The 21,102-nt window shown below is 41.5% G+C and overlaps 1 protein-coding gene across 1 annotated transcript in view; it reads right to left on the bottom strand.

The window, feature by feature from the left end:
• LOC103600048 (leucine-rich repeat-containing protein 16A) overlaps nucleotides 1–20,456 on the bottom strand; it is a 194,580-nt gene extending 174,124 nt beyond the window's left edge. Inside the window, exons 1-2 of the mRNA XM_008584277.1 lie at nucleotides 20,334–20,456; nucleotides 15,940–16,037 (exon numbers count right to left, since the gene is read on the bottom strand). Coding sequence (XP_008582499.1) covers nucleotides 15,940–16,037; nucleotides 20,334–20,373 — 138 coding nt within the window. The 5' untranslated portion in view covers nucleotides 20,374–20,456. The remainder of the gene's footprint in view (nucleotides 1–15,939; nucleotides 16,038–20,333) is intronic.
• Nucleotides 20,457–21,102: the final 646 nt, after the last annotated feature.

The following is a 21,102-nucleotide window of genomic DNA, read 5'->3' as shown; positions in this document are numbered from 1 at the left end:
AATAAATAACTTGCTGGCTTTCTTCTGAGTTCCTTAGAATACTAGAGTCCTGTGAGATATTAACTGGTACTTCATGACATGTACAAGTTATGTTAAGTAAGAATGCCAAAGGTTCTGAGAATAGAGAAATGGACTTAAGTTGGGAAATTCAGGGTCAAAGTCCTAAAGCACAGAGAGTACTTACTTAGCTCCCAGCACATCTGTTCATATCTTGGGAACAGGGTCTGTTACTCCCCCAACTTGGGAAACACAGGCTAAGAGCTACACAAGGTTTCTGGTTTATATGCTAAAAAGGGTTGCTCAAAGAACCAACGGGAAAACCAAGAAAGCATCTCATTTCCTAACAACTGTAGGTGAAACTTTAGGTGACAGTACAACTCATTAATGATAATAAAATAAAATCACACATTATAATTCTATCACACAAAAGAAATGAAGTGTCATCTATGAAAGCCTAAGAAAATGCATCTTTTCATTCAATCAGCATAAACAACTCTACCAATGGAAAAAAAAGACTGTCCTTCCAAGAAAAGGAGAAGCCTGTAACCAGCCAAAAGTTGAAACTACATCCAATTTCTCTCCCATCTAAATCATGAGATCAAGAATCCACAAACAGGAAATAAATCACTCTCTCTGAAATGACGTGTACAAAAGGAAACAGAAGCAAGTCATTTGCTCTATGACTCACATTCCTGAGACGGGGGCACAAACACCGCACAGTACCACAACAGGGAGGAAAGACACCCTTTCTCCTTCAACAGTCCTGTAATCTCCTGGGTTAGGAGCTGGCTGTGACGGGAAGCAGAGTTCAAATGAACTAGTCAGAATTCATTAGAACTTAATGGCTTTCCTGACTGCACTGATCATTGTGACCAAAGCAGAGTCCTGTTCAAGTGCTGCTAATGGACAGCTGTTTGCAGGTGGCCATTCTTCCTCCCTCGCTGCATCGCTGTTATTGATCCCTGCATCTTGCACAAAGCTAAATTAAAGATAGGCTACGTCAGATAAAGCTGCTGAGTAAAGAGACTTACCAAACCCCAGAGAAAACCAGTTTGGGCTTGAAATTTGTACTCAAGGCCTGAGCCATTTACTGGGCAAATGTTCTGTGTACATGCTGAAAAGATCACTATTAGGAATAGAGGTACTTGATACAAAAGAACAATAAGGAAACAGTTTTAGATTCTTGAGTAGTTTACAATCTCCTCAAGGATGCCAGTTTGGGAATAAGAGAATACCGATTATACTCTTGATAAAGACCCAAATCTTTTAAGCTGGCCTTGAAAACAAACACTGGCCCCACATTCCCAGAATCTATTACCCTATTGGAACTCAGCCAGCCATCTGGGCAACAATGTACAATATTCTGTATCTCCACTTACTCCCCTCTGGATTGATTTGTATGAGATTTGCTGCATGAAAATACTTGTATACTTTTCCTGGTTTTAATACAAAAGAGAGGGAGGAAGAAATAACTGGAAGGATAAAGGGGTACTAATCAATTGGCTAGGGTTAATGCCAATAATTCAAACTAAAAAGAAATTTCTTCTTTCTTTCTTTTTTTTTTTTTTTTTGGTGTCTGTCCAGTATGAGGATCCGAACCTATAACCTTGACGTAATCAGCTCCATGCTCTAACCAACTGAGCTAACCAGCCAGCCTAGAAAAAAATTTCTTTAGGCTTCCTGAATTTTTACAAAATGATTCACAAGGCTGATTTCAACACTCTACTGTCTGCATTTCCAATATTTTGGGTTTTTTTTTTTTAAAGTCTCTAACTCTTAGCACCTCTCTCCAAAAAGATGATATTGAGAAGCCTTAACAGGAAATGTTCAGAGAAAATGTTATTAGAGTCAAAGCAATAGATCTCTGGAATGAATAGGGCGAGTCGGCCTCTTTGGTCTCAGGAAGTGAAGCAGGATCTGAGGTTTTCTGAAACATGCCCTATGCAAGTTTCTTTTGGGAATGTCAACATATCAACAAGCTGAAATGAACAGCTTCCATTTCCCATTCTTTCCTGTAATAATGTCTTCAACTGCATATCAGACAGAATCTCACAAGGGAGAGTTTTTAAATAAAGAGGCAAGGGTTACCCAAGTGATTCTGAGGAAGAGCCAGGCTGAGAATCACCACTTTAATGGAGCAGTATGCTATGAAACCAGTCTGCAGAGACCACTTGGTCTTCTAATATAGGTATATATTCTATTGGCTCTTCCAGGCAACAATAGACATATATTGAGGTTGCCTCGTTAATGATGGTCTAACATGAGGCCGCCTAGAGAGGCCAAAAAAAAAGGGAAGTAACCAAGACAGGAACCCCTATCAGAAGCTGACCTTGCAGAAAACTGAAATATACTATTCACAGGAATATTAGTTTAAGTAGTTTCACTCAACTTCAACTTTAGGAGACACCCCTTGCAAAGCAGCCATCCAGTGCTCTGTCACCCAATTCTGACTTCTACTGTTCTTGCCACAACTGGGTCATTAACGGCCTCTTCACCCCCACATGGCTTTGCTTTTACAACCTTTTTTACTGCCTCGTGCCTTCTGCCCTCTTCTCATTTCTGTGTCTCTCTCTGTGTCTCAAACTTCCAAGAGGAAGAATCTCTGTCCAATACAGATCAGCCCTGCTGGACAGAGCTGTGAGGTACAAGCTGGTGGTTTGCCTAGAGATGCTTACCGTAGGGCTCAGACACAACCAACCCAGTTCAATCAGCGATAGCCAAAGTGTGGAGCTCCATGTACCAAGCTCGAGGACACTGACAAAAGGAAACCCTCAAAAGGAAGCTGTGGACATGGCAGTCTCTTGGAGGAAGCCAGTATGACCAGCAGACACCTAGCACAACCTACCTAATAAAAGTCATTTTCCCAAGCAGATTTTAAAGTTCTGTTTATGGTCAGTTATGATTATTTCTCAGTAAGGCTTATTCTACAGGTCTATAGTTGGAGCTAACTTAGTTACCTAAGTTATTAATCCAGTGTTTCTTAAACTTCAATGTGCATCAAAATTACATGAAAGGACGGTTAAAACAAATTGCTGGACCCCAACCCCCGAGTTTATGACTTAGTAGGTCTAAATGGAACATCCCCCTGAATTTGCATTTTTAAGAAGTTCTCAGGCAATGCTGAGTTGCTGCTCTCAGGACCACATATTGAGAACCACTGGTGTAACCTATTAGGTATCTTAAGACAAACTTCTGGATGGTGTGTTTGTTACTTTTATTACATAAAGATACAGGTACCTGAATACTTCAAAAATGAGTGTTTTTAAATTCATGTAGATTTTTAGGTAAATTGACCATAGCTATATCATAGAACTGTAAATTTTCAGACTTAGAGTTATATATAAGAAGCTAAGTATGACAAGATACACAAGTGCTCTCTGACATTTTTGGACCTCCCGATCTAAACCAGTGATTCTCAGCTAGGGACAACTCTAACACACAGAGGACATTTAACAGTGTCTGGAGATATTCTTAATTGTCCCAGCTGCAGAACAGGTGGGTGACGGTGCTGGCATTTGGTGGGTAGAGGCCAGAGATGCTACTAATCATCCTATAATGCATAGAACAGCCCCCACAATAATTACTTGGCCCAAAATGTTGGTTGTGCTGAGGTTGAGAATCCCAAGGTTGGTTAGAAGGTAAGAGCCCAGCATGCCCAGGAATCCTCCGAGGTATGGAGATGCAGAGCTACACAAGCCAGTGAACCCAAATCATGCCCTCCATGCTCCACTATAAAACAAAAGCCATCATTGCAGAAATCTGAGAGAAAGCCATCTGAGTGAGGCACCAGGAGCAGGCAGCAGTGCCCCAAAAGGGCCAACAAAGCCCTAAGTGGGTGAACATGAGCCAACTACTGATTTTTTTTTAAATTTGACTACGTAACTTGGAAATGAAAGATGGACTTGAGCATATTTCTGAGTACATTCGGATTTGCAATGAAAAGGAGGTGAAAGACAATACCCACAGAAAATGCATAGTGCTGTTTTCAGAAACATAGTTCTCAACAATGTACTTGAACTCTTCCTTAAAGAAAGATTTCTCAAAAGCAATGTATCCACTTCAAGAGCAGTGGAGTGAAAAGAAAAAAAAATCCATTTCTGTAGACAGCCTTTACTGGCTTAAGCCTTTACTGAGCAGAGAAAACATCAAAACGAGTGTCTTGCACAAGGCCAGGAAGAAATGCAAAGTCGAGTACTGAATTTTTTATATGAAATATATGCAAGTAATCTGTGATTATGAATAGACAATCAGATTCTTACAAACAAAGCATTTAATATCATCACTGCACTACCCCTCACAACAATAATAGCTAAGACTTACTGATGACTATGTGCCAGGCACTATTTCAACATGTCTTATATGTAATATGTCATTTATTTTTCAAAATAAATCTATGAAGTAGGTTCTGTAGTAAAGCCCATCTTACAGATGAAGAATGCAAGACACAGAGAGGTTAAATAACATACCCAAGGTTAAATGGTAGCAAATGGCAGTTTCAGGATTCAAACCCAGGCAGACTGTTTAACAACACAGAGAAGGCTGCTATAAGAATGAGAAGTATAAAATGTGTATAACATTGAAAACACAAGCCATTCCTGATTTTAAAGCTAAATATGCCACAAGCATCTCTCTCTAGAATATTAAAATGTAAAGCCCCACTCTGATGAATAAAGAAACTGGCAATTCCCAGAGAACACAGTCAGACAAAAAGGAACCAAGTGTGAAGCCTTTCTGCACGTACAGCATTGCTGACACTGCTCGTTCAGCTCTGAAGACAACCTGAATATGTCAAATGTAAAGACAGATGCCACTTTCATCAAATCTCTGCAGTGAGAACACACAAATGGAACAATGCTCAAGAAACTCTAAGTGACAAGGTGCTAATAGCCTCTGCTCTGCTCCAGATGCTTTGTTAACAAGACACCCTGGACAGAAATTAATAGACCAACTTCTTGCATCCAGACCTTGTCAAGAAAGAAATACTGAACATAGAAGACCCAACATGTTCCCCACAGAGACCACTTCAGAGTAAAATGATAGGGGATTAATGTCTATTTTAACCCCAAAAGCTTTTTTCTAGAAAGGCAAACTGTTGAAAAGGAAATAGCTCCCAGAACTTCACAGTTAATCCAGAAACAATGAATTCTGGGGAGACAAAAGCTCTAATAATGAGCAGGATGCCCAAGAGACTTAAGTGGAAACATCCATACTCATCAGCCAAGGACCACACTAAGTCACTCTCTGCAAGCTAGTTTTCATTATCATCAGCACGAACATTGCCTATGATTCAGTGAACAACGTTGTACAAAAAGTTTCCCCAAACTGCAACATTTCTGCTGTTCCAAGGACGCAGGCAAAGAACAGAAACTGGTTCACAGCAATTTAAAATAAAAGAAGCAGGGATGGTCCAAGTGCCAAGCTGAACTAAGACTGAGCAAAAAACAAAGCAGTCGCTTCTCTCCAGATTACACCTAAGGCATATGATATCACTTATTTTTGGTGACAAGTGATTTAAGACAGATAAATTCAGGAAATCAAAAAATGCCCACTGATAACACCTTACCCAACTATCCACACTTCAGCTCAGATTCAACAAGAGAGTGTTGCTGTGCCCATAGGGCAGTAGGTCAAGAATCAGAGAGCAGAGAGACTGTCTTAAAAGATCCTTGCAAGGCTTCTGAAGTCTCAGTCGCTACTACACACTTGGTACTCTTGTTTTTCCTCATCTGTTGCACAGAGTGACTAAAAGTATAAGCCTGAAAATGGATAGGGTCCTGTTTGCTTATTTTCTCAGGCAGCAAATAAGGAAGTCCCTGAGAAATGTCATCCTACCTGCCATTCTTGGAAAGAAAGACAGCCACAAGCAACCTGGTACACAAAGGCAGCTTCGAATGGATAGAGAAAGGCAGGCTGAACCCTTGAGGGTTGCAGCAAGGGGGGAGGGGCTCCACGAGGAGCTGTTCATGGTGGAGGAGAAACCATAGGTCCTCATCACCTGGACACACACCCTCCCCCCACCCACCAGGGTGAGAAGGCAGGTAAGGTAAGAGACTAGAAGGAAGGACTACTCCGCAGCTTCTGATGGAGTCGGGAAGGACCACAGGACTTAAGAAATTTGTTGTTAGCTATACCTGTGATATTAACTGCCTTCAGAACTGTCTAGGAAGAAAAGTAATGTCTCCTTTCATTATGACACTAAATTATCTTCTAAGACATTGGACTAGCTCTACATGCCTATTAGCTTATGGTTCTTATTAAGTACATTTTACCTGTGATATTAACTGCCTTCAGAACTGTCTAGGAAGAAAAGTAATGTCTCCTTTCATTATGACACTAAATTATCTTCTAAGACATTGGACTAGCTCTACATGCCTATTAGCTTATGGTTCTTATTAAGTACATTTCATTTCATCTAGTGAAAGTGCCATGTGCCTCATCATTTGTAAATCTGCTCAACCACCATTTACTGGAACATTCAAAGACACAAAATAAGAAAGTCCCATGACAAAAGCAAAGATCTAAATCATCTAATACAGTCTCACGCCTAGCTAGGGTTCAGCCAAGGAAAAAGTCATGGTTGATTCTACCAAGACAATGACACTCATGAGCTGTGACTCTGGAACCACATTTGCAGTCTCCAGTAAACACAAGAGCCACAAGACTTCCCCATTCCTACAAACATAACATAGCAGAGGACAACACACACCCACACCGGCAGACCTGCAAGGGCCCTAGATTGCATGAAAGAAAGTTTGCCTCGGGTGCTAGGGTCCAAGGAGCACTGGCCAAAGAAATACAACGACTTCGGCAAAAAGAACAAGCCATTCTGCTAAGTCATTTTTTTTAAGACAGTAAAATTGATGAGGTGGAGAAATTATTCTTAGTTCAGACTTCCTCAGTAACAATCAGGTGAAAAATGCATCCTTTAAAATGCCTGTTGGGCAGCAATTCCACTTCCAGGAATTTATCCAAGAGAAATAAATATAAGGATATGCACACTTACAAGGCATAATATTGGAAACAACCTAAATATCTGACAATAAGGTATGTGTTTAGATAAATTATGGTACGCCGGTACACCTCTGTACAGTGGACCAATGAAGTGCCACGCAGAAATTCAAACTGTTATAAATTATTGTCCTAGAAAGCTTTGGCCCCAAAAATTAAATCTTAAAAGTAGATCACAAAAAAGTATTCATGATTCCATTTTTTAAAAATATATCATATATTTATATGTATGTCAGCATAAGAAAATATGGAAATACTTATCGATTTTTTTTCCAATGGTTATATCTGAATTGATAGGATTAGGTAATACTTCATTCTTGCTTTCCTACATTTTATAATTTGTTTCAGTAATGCAAATTATAAAATTTAAATTTTATACTTTTAAAATTTAAAAAACAAGAAAACCTCTTTAATGCCCAAGCAATGTGTAGCCGGTATTCTTCACTAGGCAGATTGCACCTACATAGACGTTTCCCACACCATCTAAAGGAACACCGCATCTGTGATGCACACTACAGCCCTCCCCTTCAAGAGGCACAATCCACAAGAGCCCAATAAAGACTCTGAGAAAGTCTGTTTAATTCAGTTCAACAGTGTTTGCCAAATAGCTGTGATTCCACAACACCTGCAGTTCAAAAGGCTCATTGACAAAGTAGGGTGATTCCAAAGCTAGGTGATCAGAATAGTGAAGAGTCTAACAACAACGTCTTCCAAAGAATAAGATTCCAGAAGGGAGCATATTTAGCCTGACGACTATAAGACCAAGGAAAAACACAATAACCTTCTTTAAATACTTGAACCGCACTCTTAGGTAGGAGAGAGCAAAATTGTTCTGTGATGTTCCAGTAGACTATGCTAGAAGAAATGGAGAGACGTTATTGAGAAGCCGAGTCCAGCCCAAACTAAGAAAGGGCTTTCTGAGACTCTTGCTTTCCTCATCACTGGAAATAGTGCTATCAGAGATGCTGCAAAAGAAACTTCTAAGCTAGGATGCCTGGTGACATGGCCACCACGAGTCCTCCAGCCCCAAGATCCTCTGGGTGGCAATCAATGGGAGCAAGGCCAGAACAAACTTTCTCCAAGTCTGCCTAAATAAATCTACCATACCAGGTTTTGTCTGGAGAACACACCTATAATCCCAGTCAATGTCCATAAATGTCTCCTGAGACCCCAAGACCCAGGGATCAGCAGCAATAGACATATCTGCCTCCTTAACAGAGACTAAGCACGTTTGTCTCAAACCCTTGTCACGGGCTGGAGATGGTATAAGTACAGCTCCTGGCATCTGTACATGCCTGCTTCCTACCTTTAAGAGGATTTCTTGTGCACCTACCCATATTTAAAGAAACCAAGACACCTGCTGGCCAAGGTTCATCAAGAGATAATGTTTTCAAAAAAGAAAAGCCCTCTCCCAAAAAACAAAGATGGAGGAAAAGGACCTAGCGGGTGAAAGCGAACAGACTGTTGTGCTTACTGCTAACACACACACACACACACACACACACACACACACAACCCCAAGCATCCTTCTTTCCACCCTTTACCCCTCTTTTCTCAGAGAATTGGGGAAAGTGATCTGTTGAGAGAGAGGGCACAGTAACACAAAGATTTAGACAACAATAGACCCCAACATACCAATCCAAATTCTCGTTTTTTCTTAAAAGACAATAAGCATTTTAGAAAGGGAGAATGATTCCGGGGTTGGGGGGGGATCTATCCTTTAAGAAATTATAGCTGCATTTTGCAACCTACTTTAACAATAGATATTAACAGTGTTTCCAATGAAATGAAACCTAAAGGTGTTACAAGAACTTTTACTAAAGTATTTCTGTTTTGTTTTCTTTGTAACTATTTCATAACTACGAAAAAAAAAAAGTTCTCCCTACTTGTTCCATATTTTGATTAGATTTCCTGGCTCCTCAATGTCCACAATGCCCCTTTCATAGAACTCTCCTATTCCCTCTCCTCACTTTCCTCCCTCCTCTCCCCAAGGCATACCTAAACGTCCTAGTCCCGGGGTGGCTAAATTCCAGAGGCTAGAAAAAAATTATCTTTTTAAAAACAATGAAAAGTTACACCAAGCCTAGTGTATGTTCAACAGCTTCCTTGCCCAAGGTCATTCGACTCACCTATCCTAACTGCAGAAGAAACTGGGGCAGCTGCAGAAGAGGAGAGAGTAGAAAGTAATCGCAGCTCAGGTTTCAAGTTCAAGCCGGCCAGAACTGCCTCCTGGAAATGTATGCTCTGGGCCACAGCCCGCCCCCTCCCACTACCCAAAGATCAGAGGAAACAGGTGAGAGCTGACTGCAGTTTTGAGTTTAGGTAAATTCTGAAGCACCCAAATATGGATTCTTTTATTGTGAATTTCGCAGAACTTTTGCAAGGATCTTCGGCAACAATGCGTGCTCTCTGATACCCACTCCTGAAGATCATTTCAATGCTGTTACTGTTTTCTCAAGCTCAGTTTTCTAGAGCCATGTAACTTCACCCAGGTGCTTTGAAAATCACCTGTGCACTGAATTGTAAGTGATCCTTAAAAGTTGAGACTCCTAATGGTACCACAAAGGGAACCGTTCACATTACCTGACAATTGGTACCAGAGCCTCACACAGAGGTACGGAAATTCAGAGGCCTAGAATGATTTTTCCAACAGCATTTTTCAGGAGACATGATAGTCTACAAACATTTGATGTGAGTTTCATTCTTACATCAGTTTTAACTACTGGAATAAAACCCCAACACACATTCTCAAATGTGTTGCATCAAACTTAACATAGTGGAAATCAACAATGAGGTAAACTGTGCTGCCAGGATAACCCAGTTTTGCACAGAACTCAAGGTAAAGTTTCTCCTGCCATCTCTACTTACTAGGAAAGCATCCTGAGATTACAAGACTAGCTATTTTAAAACTGCTATTTGCATTGCTTAACTGATGTCTCTCTATACCATGCAATCCAAAAAAATCCAGTCTCCCCTTTTATTTCTAATTTGTGCTCATCAAAGCAGCCTCACTGAAATCACTGATTAGGTGTATACTACTGGGTTTAATATGAACTTGCAAAATATACTTCCATTCTTAAAACATCACCACTTTATGGGTTCTATGGAAGATTGTGTGTTTTAAATGGGTACTGCTGGATTAAAAAAAAAAAAAAAAAAGTCTGGAAACCATCAGCCAGCTAACATCGCCTGAAAGAAGCAGCCCAACAGAAATTCCAGAGTGGATATTTGTCTGAAAAGTGACCATGGCACAGTGTGTACTGCTGAGTCAAGTTAGGCATTAGAGACTGGGGAACTAGGAACATATTAAACAGACTGGCCATGCAAAATGAACATGGCCTAGTGTGAAAGAAAAATGGTTTCCATCCTGGAGAATATCTGAGATTTAAAATAATTCATGATTGATTAAGTAGGCCAAATGCTTACAAAACTTTTATATGAGAGATAAGCCTTCTTTTTAATAAACAGGTAGGAGGAACACTTATATTTTAAGTTAATGAAAGACAGTACTACCACCAAAATATTTTAGAAATACATGTTATCCAAAATAACACCCCTATACTTTTCAACATTTTTAAAGTTAACTTAGTTATTTCAATCAAGCCTAATTAAGATATTCAAAAGGTATAAATAGCCAAACAAAAGAAAATATGTTAAAGGGATTCCAGATTAACTCTTCAAAACAAATTAAATGAACAATGGATGAATAGTTTTAAAGAGAAGAGGTGAACAAACCAAAATGGTTAAATTTACATGCCACTGTCCCTACCTGCTCAGTCTAATAAGAAAGAAAGTCCTGCTTCCAACTCTCTTTATGCGGGATATGGAAGAACAACAGGTTGGCAAAGGTGATACAACCCAAATGGCAAAATCAAACTGAAAAAAACAAAGCTGAGACCAGGAGTGCCCCTTCCACACACCTCAGAGCCACCACCCTGAAGAGAAAAAAGTGCCACATTCCTCTCCCCCAGACAAGCCACAGCAGAAGCATGGGTAGGAAGAGGTGACCAAGGTCCTTGTTTCCTCTTGACAATATTTCTCTTTCAACCATTAGTCTTCAAAAAAAAAAAAGCCCAGAAAATACCAAATGCTGCCAAGGATGTAGAGAAGCTGGATCTCTCATGCACTGATCATTGATGGTAAAAAACCATATAATGGTACAGCCACTCTGGGAAACAGTTTGCCGGTTTCTTAAAACTAAACATGCAATCCCCATGCAAACCAGCAACTGCACTACTTGGCCTTTATCACAGAGAAATGGAGACGTATGTTCACACAAAACTCAGTACCCACACGTTTATATCAGTTTTATTCATAATAGCCAAAAACTGGGAGCAACCCAGATGTCCATCAATGGATGAATGGGTAAACAAAGCGTGATACGTCCAATACCATGGAAACCCCTCAGCAAAAAAAGAGAACAATTGGTACACACAACAACTTGGATGAAGGTCCAGGGAATCATGCTGAATGATAAAAGCCAATCCCCAAAAGGCATATACTGTGTGATTACATTTATATAATATTCTTAAAGTGACAAAATTATAGAAATGGAGAACAAATTAGTGGCTACCAGGGGTCACAGAAGGGGTGGGGTAGGTTATGGCTATAAAAGAGCATTATGAGGGATCCGTGTGGTGACGGAAATATCCTGCATTCTACCATATCAATCAATGTCAGTTTCCTGGTTGGGGTATATAATTTTACAAGTTAGGGGACACTGAATAACAGGTACAAGGGGACACTGAATAACAGGTAACTGTATTATTTGTTATAACTGCATATAAATCTACAATTATCTAAAAATGAAAGGTTTAATTTTTTAAAAATACACAAACTAAAATACATTTTTTAAAAGTCCAAGTACTGAAAATATTGGGTGAAGATTCAATTAGCAAAAGTGAGAAGGGAAAGAGCCTAAGAAACACGGAATCATTTTCTAATACCCTAAAAACAATAGAGAAAGGTATTACAGCAACAGATGACAAGCCATGCCAGTGTGGCACAGCAGATCTGCTCACCACTTAGATAAAAAACAAGGGCTAAAGGACCATTCCCCAGGAAATCACTCCTAGTGATGGATAAGCCTATTCTAGCCCGTTCTATCTTTCCTTTAAACTGTCGCAAGAGGCACCAGCTCTGCCCTGATTTATCCCCATTTTCCAGCCTATGATCATTAGAATCTCTGGCCAAATAAGCTTGGAGAAGACAACATACTTTATCCATTCTTAGGAATATACAATGCATAGAGGTGTATTAATGGCTCTGAAAAGCTATGCAGTAAACTCATTTATCTATAATACTCTGATTGCCAAATTTATTTGAACATAGAACATTCTCCCCAGAACACCTTAGCATTTCTCATTTCATTTGACCAGAGCATAACTTAGGAATTTGGGGTCTAATCTGTTGCCCTCTATCCTGCTGATAAGGTATTACAAATTAAGAATAAATCCTCCAGGCTTTACAGTGAACTGATCTCAACCCCTCAATAGAGACAGTGGATAATTGGGCTTCAGGATTGGTATTTTCTGTGCCACTGAGAAAACAGAATTGCAGAACTCCTTGGTTCCTCTTGCTTTACCATTTGTTGGGTGTTTACCATGTGCTAGGCATTGTGCTGGCAAGTATTTAAATATATCCCACTTAATCTTCAAAGCAACCATATGCAAACAGGCACTGTTAGAATGCCTGTTTCATTACAGAAAGTAAATTTTCCGTAACGATTCTTAACAATGTTATAAAGTTGCTGAGCTGCAGTGTGAATCAGGTGTGATTCCAAAATCTAAGCCCTTAACTGCAGAGCTCTGCTGTCTCCTGAAAGGGAAAATAAAGTGCACGTGAAGACCATCAGAAACAGGTGGCAAGAACTGACCTGTTTAATCAGTCCCAACTTTCACATGATATCCCAAGCACAAAGAAAGGAACCACGCTTTATGCCTGACCATTCTCCCACTCCTTGTCTCAGCTGTACTTCGCGTGTTTCTCTAACATGCTAAATTCTCGTTGGCTTCCAGCCTCAACCTCACTTCCTTTTGAAAGTCTTCCCTGAACTTCAGGCCTGAGTTAGGGGTTTCACCTATGTGCTCTTACAGCCCCCATTCATCCGCTCATAGCACATCTCAAACCACTGCCTGGTTACATGTTTACCTCCCCAACTACACTAGGAATCCCATTAAGTCAGAGACTATGCCCATCTTGGATATACCATGTGCCTGGCACACAGCAGATGCTCAATAAATATAGAGCTAATTAACGTACAAATCAATCAATCGAACCAAAGACAGGGAACACTGATCCTTCTAAAGTCCGTCCCCTATTACTGTTTGAAGTTAACAACCACTGAACAAGGCAATGCATGTTTTCTTTTTATTTTGAGCACAGTGGTAAAGCAGAGAGGCTCTGGGTGAGGCAGATCTGGGTTCAAATCCCACTCTGTCATTAACTAGCTGGATGACCTGAAACAAGTTACTTTAGCCTCTGCAGAACTTAACTTCCTCATCCATAAAATGGAGATGTAAAAAGTGCCTACCTCAGGGGGTTGTAATGGAGCTCAATAAGGGAATGCATAATTTAGTACTCAGCAAAGTGTCCAGCACCTGGTTAGTGTTCAATTAATATTAACTATTATGAGAAGGAAGACAAAGATAAACCCTCTACAAAAGATAAGCTAGAAATAAAATAAAGTCTCAAAGTGTAAAAAGAAGCAATCAAATAATATACAACATACTCCTACCTTTATAAGAAGGAAAGGAGCTATAAGTGGGCACTGGGGAAAAGGAATAGAAGTAAAACAAAAAAGTGTACTGGAAGTATTAAGCATATTCACGTATAACCTCCTTTAGTGGACTGACAATTAAGTAATTAAATTTCTCTAAATTCAAAACCAAGAAAATCAAAAAGAAGGTTAAAAAAACCTTAAAGAAGGTTACTTTGAGTATTTCTATCAATTCCTGCCCATGCAAGTATCAGCCATGACAAGTATGGGCCAATCTCCTCAATACTGCCAAGAATCCAGATTTGGGGAGACAAATGTTTAAATTGAAACACAACTGTAATTTGGTTACAGCTTTAATCAACTCCAGCTAATGTTAAGATGATACAAAAAAATAAAAAACAAATTTAACATTAGTACCAATCATAACAACTATTTTTAAATGGTGCTAATTTTATTATATTGGGAATTTACATTTGTCTTTGTAATTTTAACATTGTATGTTTTAGTCATGACATAGGTTTATTCTCAGCATAACAGCGTCCATATCAAATAATGCCAAGTACTATTTTTTAGACTGTTGTAGCAAACACTAGTTCATATTTAAGTTGAATAGAGGTGGGCCCATCCTGTAAAGATACTATATGAATAAAAATTTACTTTAAACACATAAAACAGTCAATGGCAGGAACAAAATTTCTTTTCTCTTCACCACCACCTCCAAAAAATACCACAATCCTATGGTTGAACAGCATTAAGAAAACATAATTTAAGGGAATTTACTCTTTACTAAAGCTAAAACAGAATGATGGCACTAATCATGTCTGCCATTGATAGCCTTAATTACACAGCCTACAGAAGCACATTTGATTGCAGACAAAAGTCACCCTAGTTTTCCCAATTCAATGCCTCTGCCATCCTGACTCGCAGACACAGACAGCAGAGAAATAGAAGTCATCCGTCAACAGCCTAATCCTCACTTACATCTACAGGGAAAGGTAGTCACATATCCTGGAGTTATTTTAAAAGATTCTCAAGACAGTTATCAGAAAGACACTTCAAATCCTGTGGCAACTTCAGCTGAAGAAAGGGAATATTAAAGATATTCTCTTTCAATGATATATGCTTGAGATTTGTTTTTAAAACACTCCAAGAAAAAGAAAATGGTGGGGGGGGGGGACAGATAAGACAAATACTAGCAAAACACCAAAATTGTTGAAACTGGATGACAAATACACAGGGTTCAATATACTATTCTCTATTTTGGCATACATTTGAAGTTTTCCATGATAAAAAGTTAAACAGAATATTCTGTCCAACAAAATATTCTCTCCACCAAAGCTTAAATTTAGGTTTGTCACAATTTCAATCAAAAAGGGGGGGGGGGGGGGGACAGATAAGACAAATACTAGCAAAACACCAAAATTGTTGAAACTGGATGACAAATACACAGGGTTCAATATACTATTCTCTATTTTGGCATACATTTGAAGTTTTCCATGATAAAAAGTTAAACAGAATATTCTGTCCAACAAAATATTCTCTCCACCAAAGCTTAAATTTAGGTTTGTCACAATTTCAATCTAGAAACCATTAAAATACCGCAAAATACTTTTCACCTTTGAAAAGGTACAACTCGGTCATTTATGACTCCCTGAGAACTTGTGCCCAGCACGGTCCAATCCATTAGCCCCCAGCAACTCCTCTCACAGACTGGAGGGAACTCCAAGTCCAATCCCAGCACTAGCAGATACAGCCTCCAGCAAGCACTTCCCTCCAAAACACCAAAAACATACTTAAAATGACAAATGCTTTTGTTCATTCTCAGGCCATCATCCCTTAGATGGACTCAGATATAACCTTTCAGAAAATTTAATTAGATAAGTAAACAAATATGAAATGAATTTTTTAAACTCCTCCATAAGACCTTATAAATAAAGTTATATAATCAGCCACAACATCAAAGATAATAAGTTCCACTTAAAATAAAACTTTGAATAATATGAAAATAGGGTCTAGGAGATGACCTAAATATAAGTGACATAACTTTCAACAAAGAATATTTCAATTAATCTAAGACAAAATGGTCATCAGATCTTTTAAACAAAATATAAAATACCAGAACTAGTGCTGCATGAAAACTGAGCAATCAAAGTGATGGAGAGAAGACACTTTCACTTCTAAACATTTTAATGAAAATAAATAGTAAAACTTACCAGCACTTTGTTTTCTACTTTGTCTCCCTTAACTTCCAACTTTATTTTCTTCTTCACTGCAATTTTTATCTTTCTGCCAATAACATCCTTTATGCTTTCTGAAAGAAGGAAATAGCTGCATTATTCCTTTATTAATTTAAAGGGGCACTGGGGAGGAGGGAATATTTTGAGAAGTGTGTTTGGTTGTTTTTATTGTTGTTGTCTTTTTTTATTTACTTGTTTAACAGGCCTGATAGTTATCAGCCATCAGGTATTTAATGAACACCTGCATTGTGCCTTGTACTGTGTGCTCAGATGCTGAGGCAAATATAAAAAAAAGCATATGGCAAAATAGTAGCCCATGCAAGGCATGACATAATCTTTCTGGGAAAACAGGATACACAAACAAAAAAATAGAGCAATAGGGCAGTATAACGGAGCACTATATTGCAAAGACCATACATAACACGATAGGAATCATAACTCCCTCAGCCCTTGGATGGTTACCTCTGGCCCCCAGCAGCCTCTAGGTTCACCACAATGCCATACAAATACAGTATGATCATGTTCAAGTGCCTTGAAATGAAGGTCGGGAAATATGGCAAAGAAACAGAACTGGACCAAACGGTTCAGCCAGAGAAGGGCACTCCCAGCCATCTGGCCTTCCAAAATCATCACAGCACAGCACCCCAAAGGGTGGTCAAAGGCAATGGAAAAGGAGGAATCAGGAAAGGAGACTTGAAAATTCAGGTGGTGGTGGGAAAGTTTTCCTACCACTCCCTTGAGTATCCTAAACTGAATACATCCCAAATCTCCTCCTCTGGACACTAATGAAGCTAGAAACCTTGCTTATATCTAACTTCTTTCTCTCAGGTAGGTAGTCAGTCAGCAAGTCTCCTAAGATCTACCTCCTTGGGGCCGGCCCGGTGGCACACTGCTACAGTGCGCCGCTTGGGAGCACGGCGGCGCTCCCGCCGAGGGTTCGGATCCCACATACAGACTGGCCTCTCACTGGCTGAGCGAGGTGTGGGAGCAGCGCCAAGGGTTGCGATCCCGTTGCTGGTCCCGGTCCAGTACGGGCGCCACACTGAGGGTTGCGATCCATTGCCGGTCAGTAAAAAAGAGACAAAAAGGAGACCGTTGCTGGTCCCAGTCCAGTACGGGCGCGACACTGAGGGTTGCGATCCATTGCCGGTCAGTAAAAAAGAGACAAAAAGGAGAAAAAAAAAAAATCTACCTCCTGTCCCCATGGGCATGACTCTGCATTAAGGGCCTCAGAATCTCTCACCAAGACTAAGTCCATGGCCTCCAACCTATCAGCCCACCGTCAACTCCATAACAACTGCAGTGACCCCTGCAAAACCACAAGTCTGATCACATCGCTGCTGGTGTGAGTCACAGTCATTTCTGAATGAACTGAAACTTCATAGCATGCCATTCAAACTTTTTCAGCTTAATTTCTCAGCACTTAGCTAAGGATCAATCAGCAATAACATCTTCATCTTTCATACCCCCAGGATTTTTTATATAATACTCTTTCCTGGGATTCCCTTTCCCTATTCGCCTCTAGATTATGTTCTACTTATCCTTCAAAATATAGTTCACTCCTTTAGGCTCCCATAACTCTGTATTTGGTATTATAATCATTTTGGTTTATTCAGATATGGGAGTATCTCTGTGTGCCAGGTACTCAACTAGGTGCTGGATAGGGGTGAATGCTGCCTTTCACAGGAGTATACAATCTAGTGGAGGCCACGGAGGGATGCCGTTAACAAATCTGTACACAGTACATGGAATCATAGATTAGGAAGCACGTGAGGGTTTCAGGGAGGAGGGAATCCCTGAGCTGAATCTTGAAAGTGTAAGAAATAGACCACTGGTTTCCAAAGTGTACAATACAATTCACTGAGATGCACAAAGAAAATAGAATTTTTGCTTCTACTGGCAATGTGTGCTTGTTTGTTTTAGATTACACACACTCAATGAAGTATGCTACAGAGTTTAACAAATAAATATATGTTTATTAAGGGGTGATCAAAATTTTCTTATTGAGAACACACCATCATGAAGGTTTAGAGCCAATGAGTTAGGTAAGAGTAAAGAAGGGGAGAGAGGGGCATTGTTAGCATAGAGAATGGCATGCAAACATAAGAAAGCATAGCCTGTTCAAGGAACAGCAATGAGGTGGAATGTTTGGGGCAAGGGAACATGTGGGGGAGCTCACTGCACTGGGAGTTCTCCATGCAGCTCCTGTCTTAGAATTCGAAACAAGTACAAGCAACTCCTCATTTCCCTAAAAAAGAATTGTGGGAAATGGGCATCTGAAATTGACTTAAGAATATACCCACATGGAAAGAGACTGGGAAGTCACATCCCAAAAGATTAAAAGTAGTTATCTCTCAGTGTTCATACCGATGACATATAGCCTTCTTATTCTTCTCTGCTTTTAAATTTCTCTACAAAAAGCCTGTATTATTTTAATAATCACAAAGATACAGTTTTTAAATGCCTTGGGGGATTAACATAAGGATTACATTGAGATGTTCACATGGTCGCCGTTCTGAATTGATCAGAGCAGAACTCTTGTGAGCACCTGAAATTAGAGAGGAAAGCAGGTGCAGGATCTCCGCTATCCCAGCCTAACTAGACCTTTAAAGGCCCAGAAAAATCTTATCAGGCATATAACAAAAGTGTGTGTCACTCAGTTGAGAGATGTATGAGATAGGCAATACTCAATAAACACAAAAATTGCATTTCAACATAAGGATCAAATTTACCTTTTAAAATATGCCAAAATATTTACTTTGAGAACCATCAATATCAACCAGATACCTTATTTCCACTCCATCTCTCACCCTTTTTCAGGCCTAAGTGATCACCTAAACGTCCCATTACCAAGCTCAAGGACAACTCATTAACACAAATGAAAAGTCTGCCATCCTCTTTAATTATCCTTACCCTCTGACCAGCCAGGCAAGCCCTCCCCTAAACTCAGGGCCTCTGCGGGCAACCACAGAGCCTCTGGCATTAGTTTCTTTTTTCTGGTGGGATGTTGGAAAGGTCTCAGCCTCCTAGACCAGGACGGGTCACTCACTCCAGCAAAGGCTGATTATCTCAGGAGCAGATTCCACAGGGTTGGAGAAGGAGAGGGCCAGGAGTTCGTGTGATTGTGTGTGACTAACTTCAGACTCTAAATTCTGGTAAAGGGTCACGTTTTTGGTATTTAATTCAACGAAAGCAGAGGCTGCCATACAAACCTAGCAACAGTTTCTTTCCATCAAGTTTTACCTGCTGAGTTAACAATCACTTATGGAAGGACACACACAAATTCCTCTGAGTACTATAGCTAAAACGATCAACAGAGGGGCAGATTCCACATATGGAGATAAATGGGTGATTAGAACTTCCTCTTGTCAGCACCGATTAAACATCGTCTTTCTGAACTGCAGGCTGTGCAGTGTACCAAGGATGGTACAGTAGGGAATATAGGTCACTGGGGCTCAAAACACACCCGCACGCAGACACACATACCTTGTCACAATACAACACCACACACGCACGCGCACACACAAGCTTAAATGTTAGGTTTTCAGAACACTCCCCCATCCTATTTTAGCTCTGCCATTTTAACCCTCCAGATAATTAAGTCCCAAGACTTAAAATTCAGCCCCCCTCTCCCCCCATCAAGAAAAACCTCAAGGGACTCAAACAATGGGTCACCTTGCACGGGGTACCTCACACTGGTTCCCTACAAGATCCGGGGTAGGGAGGATTTGTAAGTTAATCATTATTAAAATAAAGCTTTTATCATTAACCCTCAATTTCCTGGCCCGAGTTTGCGTCAGCCCTGTAACCCTTTCGTTCCCAGCTCGCTACACCAAGCCACGCCTTGCCAGGCCCAGTCATTATAGGAGATTAGCGCCCCCTCCCCCAAGTCTGTATGTCAGAGGGGCAACTCCTGTAAGGCCTTTTCTGGAGGATGACTGACACGTGCCGGGGACGACCTACTGTGCGCTCGCCAACTGTCCTTCTACCAGGCTTTCCCGGACTTTTCCCGAGTTTAGGGCAGTGGGCTGGGAGCCCCACACTTGCAGCAGTCCCAAGACTGAGGCAGCCCGCACCCCTCTCCCGCCAACCTGGACCCCCAAGTCAGGGCGGGAGGAGGCGCCTGAACCAGCGGAGACCCCTCCAGGGGTTCCCCATTCCTCCCCACGCTTTCCCTCTCCAGTCTTGGCTCTTCAGGAGGTCCGATGGGAGCAAACTTCCCGGCGCCCCCCAGCGACCCTGCCCAACACCACTACCACCTAAAGGGCGCCGAGACTTGGCGGGACCTGAGAAAGGCAGGGAAGGGATGGGAGGTGGAGGTGCGGGGCACGCAGAGGAAGATGGAAAATTAACAACCGCAAGAACCTTACCTATCAACTCCCTGGGAACGTCGGAGCTCTCGTCGGTCATGGTTGCCCTCTAGGTGTCGGGGGCACTGCAGGTCCAACTCTGATTTACGAGCCCCCTCCTTCCCCCGAAGCCCTTGATTTTTTTTTTTTTTTTTTTTTTTTTTTTTTTTTTTTTTAGTGCGGCAGATGCAGCTTGCAAATGGGAGTGGGTACGAAAAGGGGAGTGGAGGTACGATGTTGCCGCGCCCCCAGCCCCACCAAAAAAAAAAAAAAGAGTTGAAAATCCGAGGTGGGTTTGCTGCTGCTGCTGCTACATGACGCCTCCTCGCAGTTGCCGGCGGCGGAACCCGGGGCGCGCAGGGCTCCGAGCGGGCGCTGGGCGGCTGGGCGCCTGCTTCTCCTCCCCGCTCGCTCCTCCCGGCTCGGCTCCGGCCGGCGCCAGCTCCTGCCCGGCCTCCGCGCCGCACCTACGGCCCTAGGTGAAAGCGGAAGGCGTGGGGAGAGGGCGGGGAGAGCGCGGGGAGAGCGGCGCCGGGCGGGGGAGGAGGCTTTGCTCGCCCTCCCGCCGGGCTCCGGCTGGGCGGGGGCCGCTCCGGCCCTCCCTCCTTCTCCTCCTCCTGCTGCTGCTGCTGCTGCGTTCCTTCCTCACCTCGCGAGAGCCGGCCTCCGCACCGGTCCCAGGCCGGCCTCCCGGGCCCGGGCGCTGAGTCCCCGGCGCGGGGGCGCACCCCCGGGAGAGACGCTGCGCGGAGCTGCGCTGGCGGCAGCCCGCCCCGCGCCCCCCCCCCCC

This window comes from Galeopterus variegatus, unplaced genomic scaffold (assembly GCF_000696425.1).
Source record: "Galeopterus variegatus unplaced genomic scaffold, G_variegatus-3.0.2 Scaffold3202, whole genome shotgun sequence".
Classification (NCBI taxonomy): Eukaryota; Metazoa; Chordata; class Mammalia; order Dermoptera; family Cynocephalidae; genus Galeopterus; species Galeopterus variegatus.
Note: the sequence above shows the minus strand (reverse complement) of the source record. Positions and strands in the feature narration are given on the sequence as shown.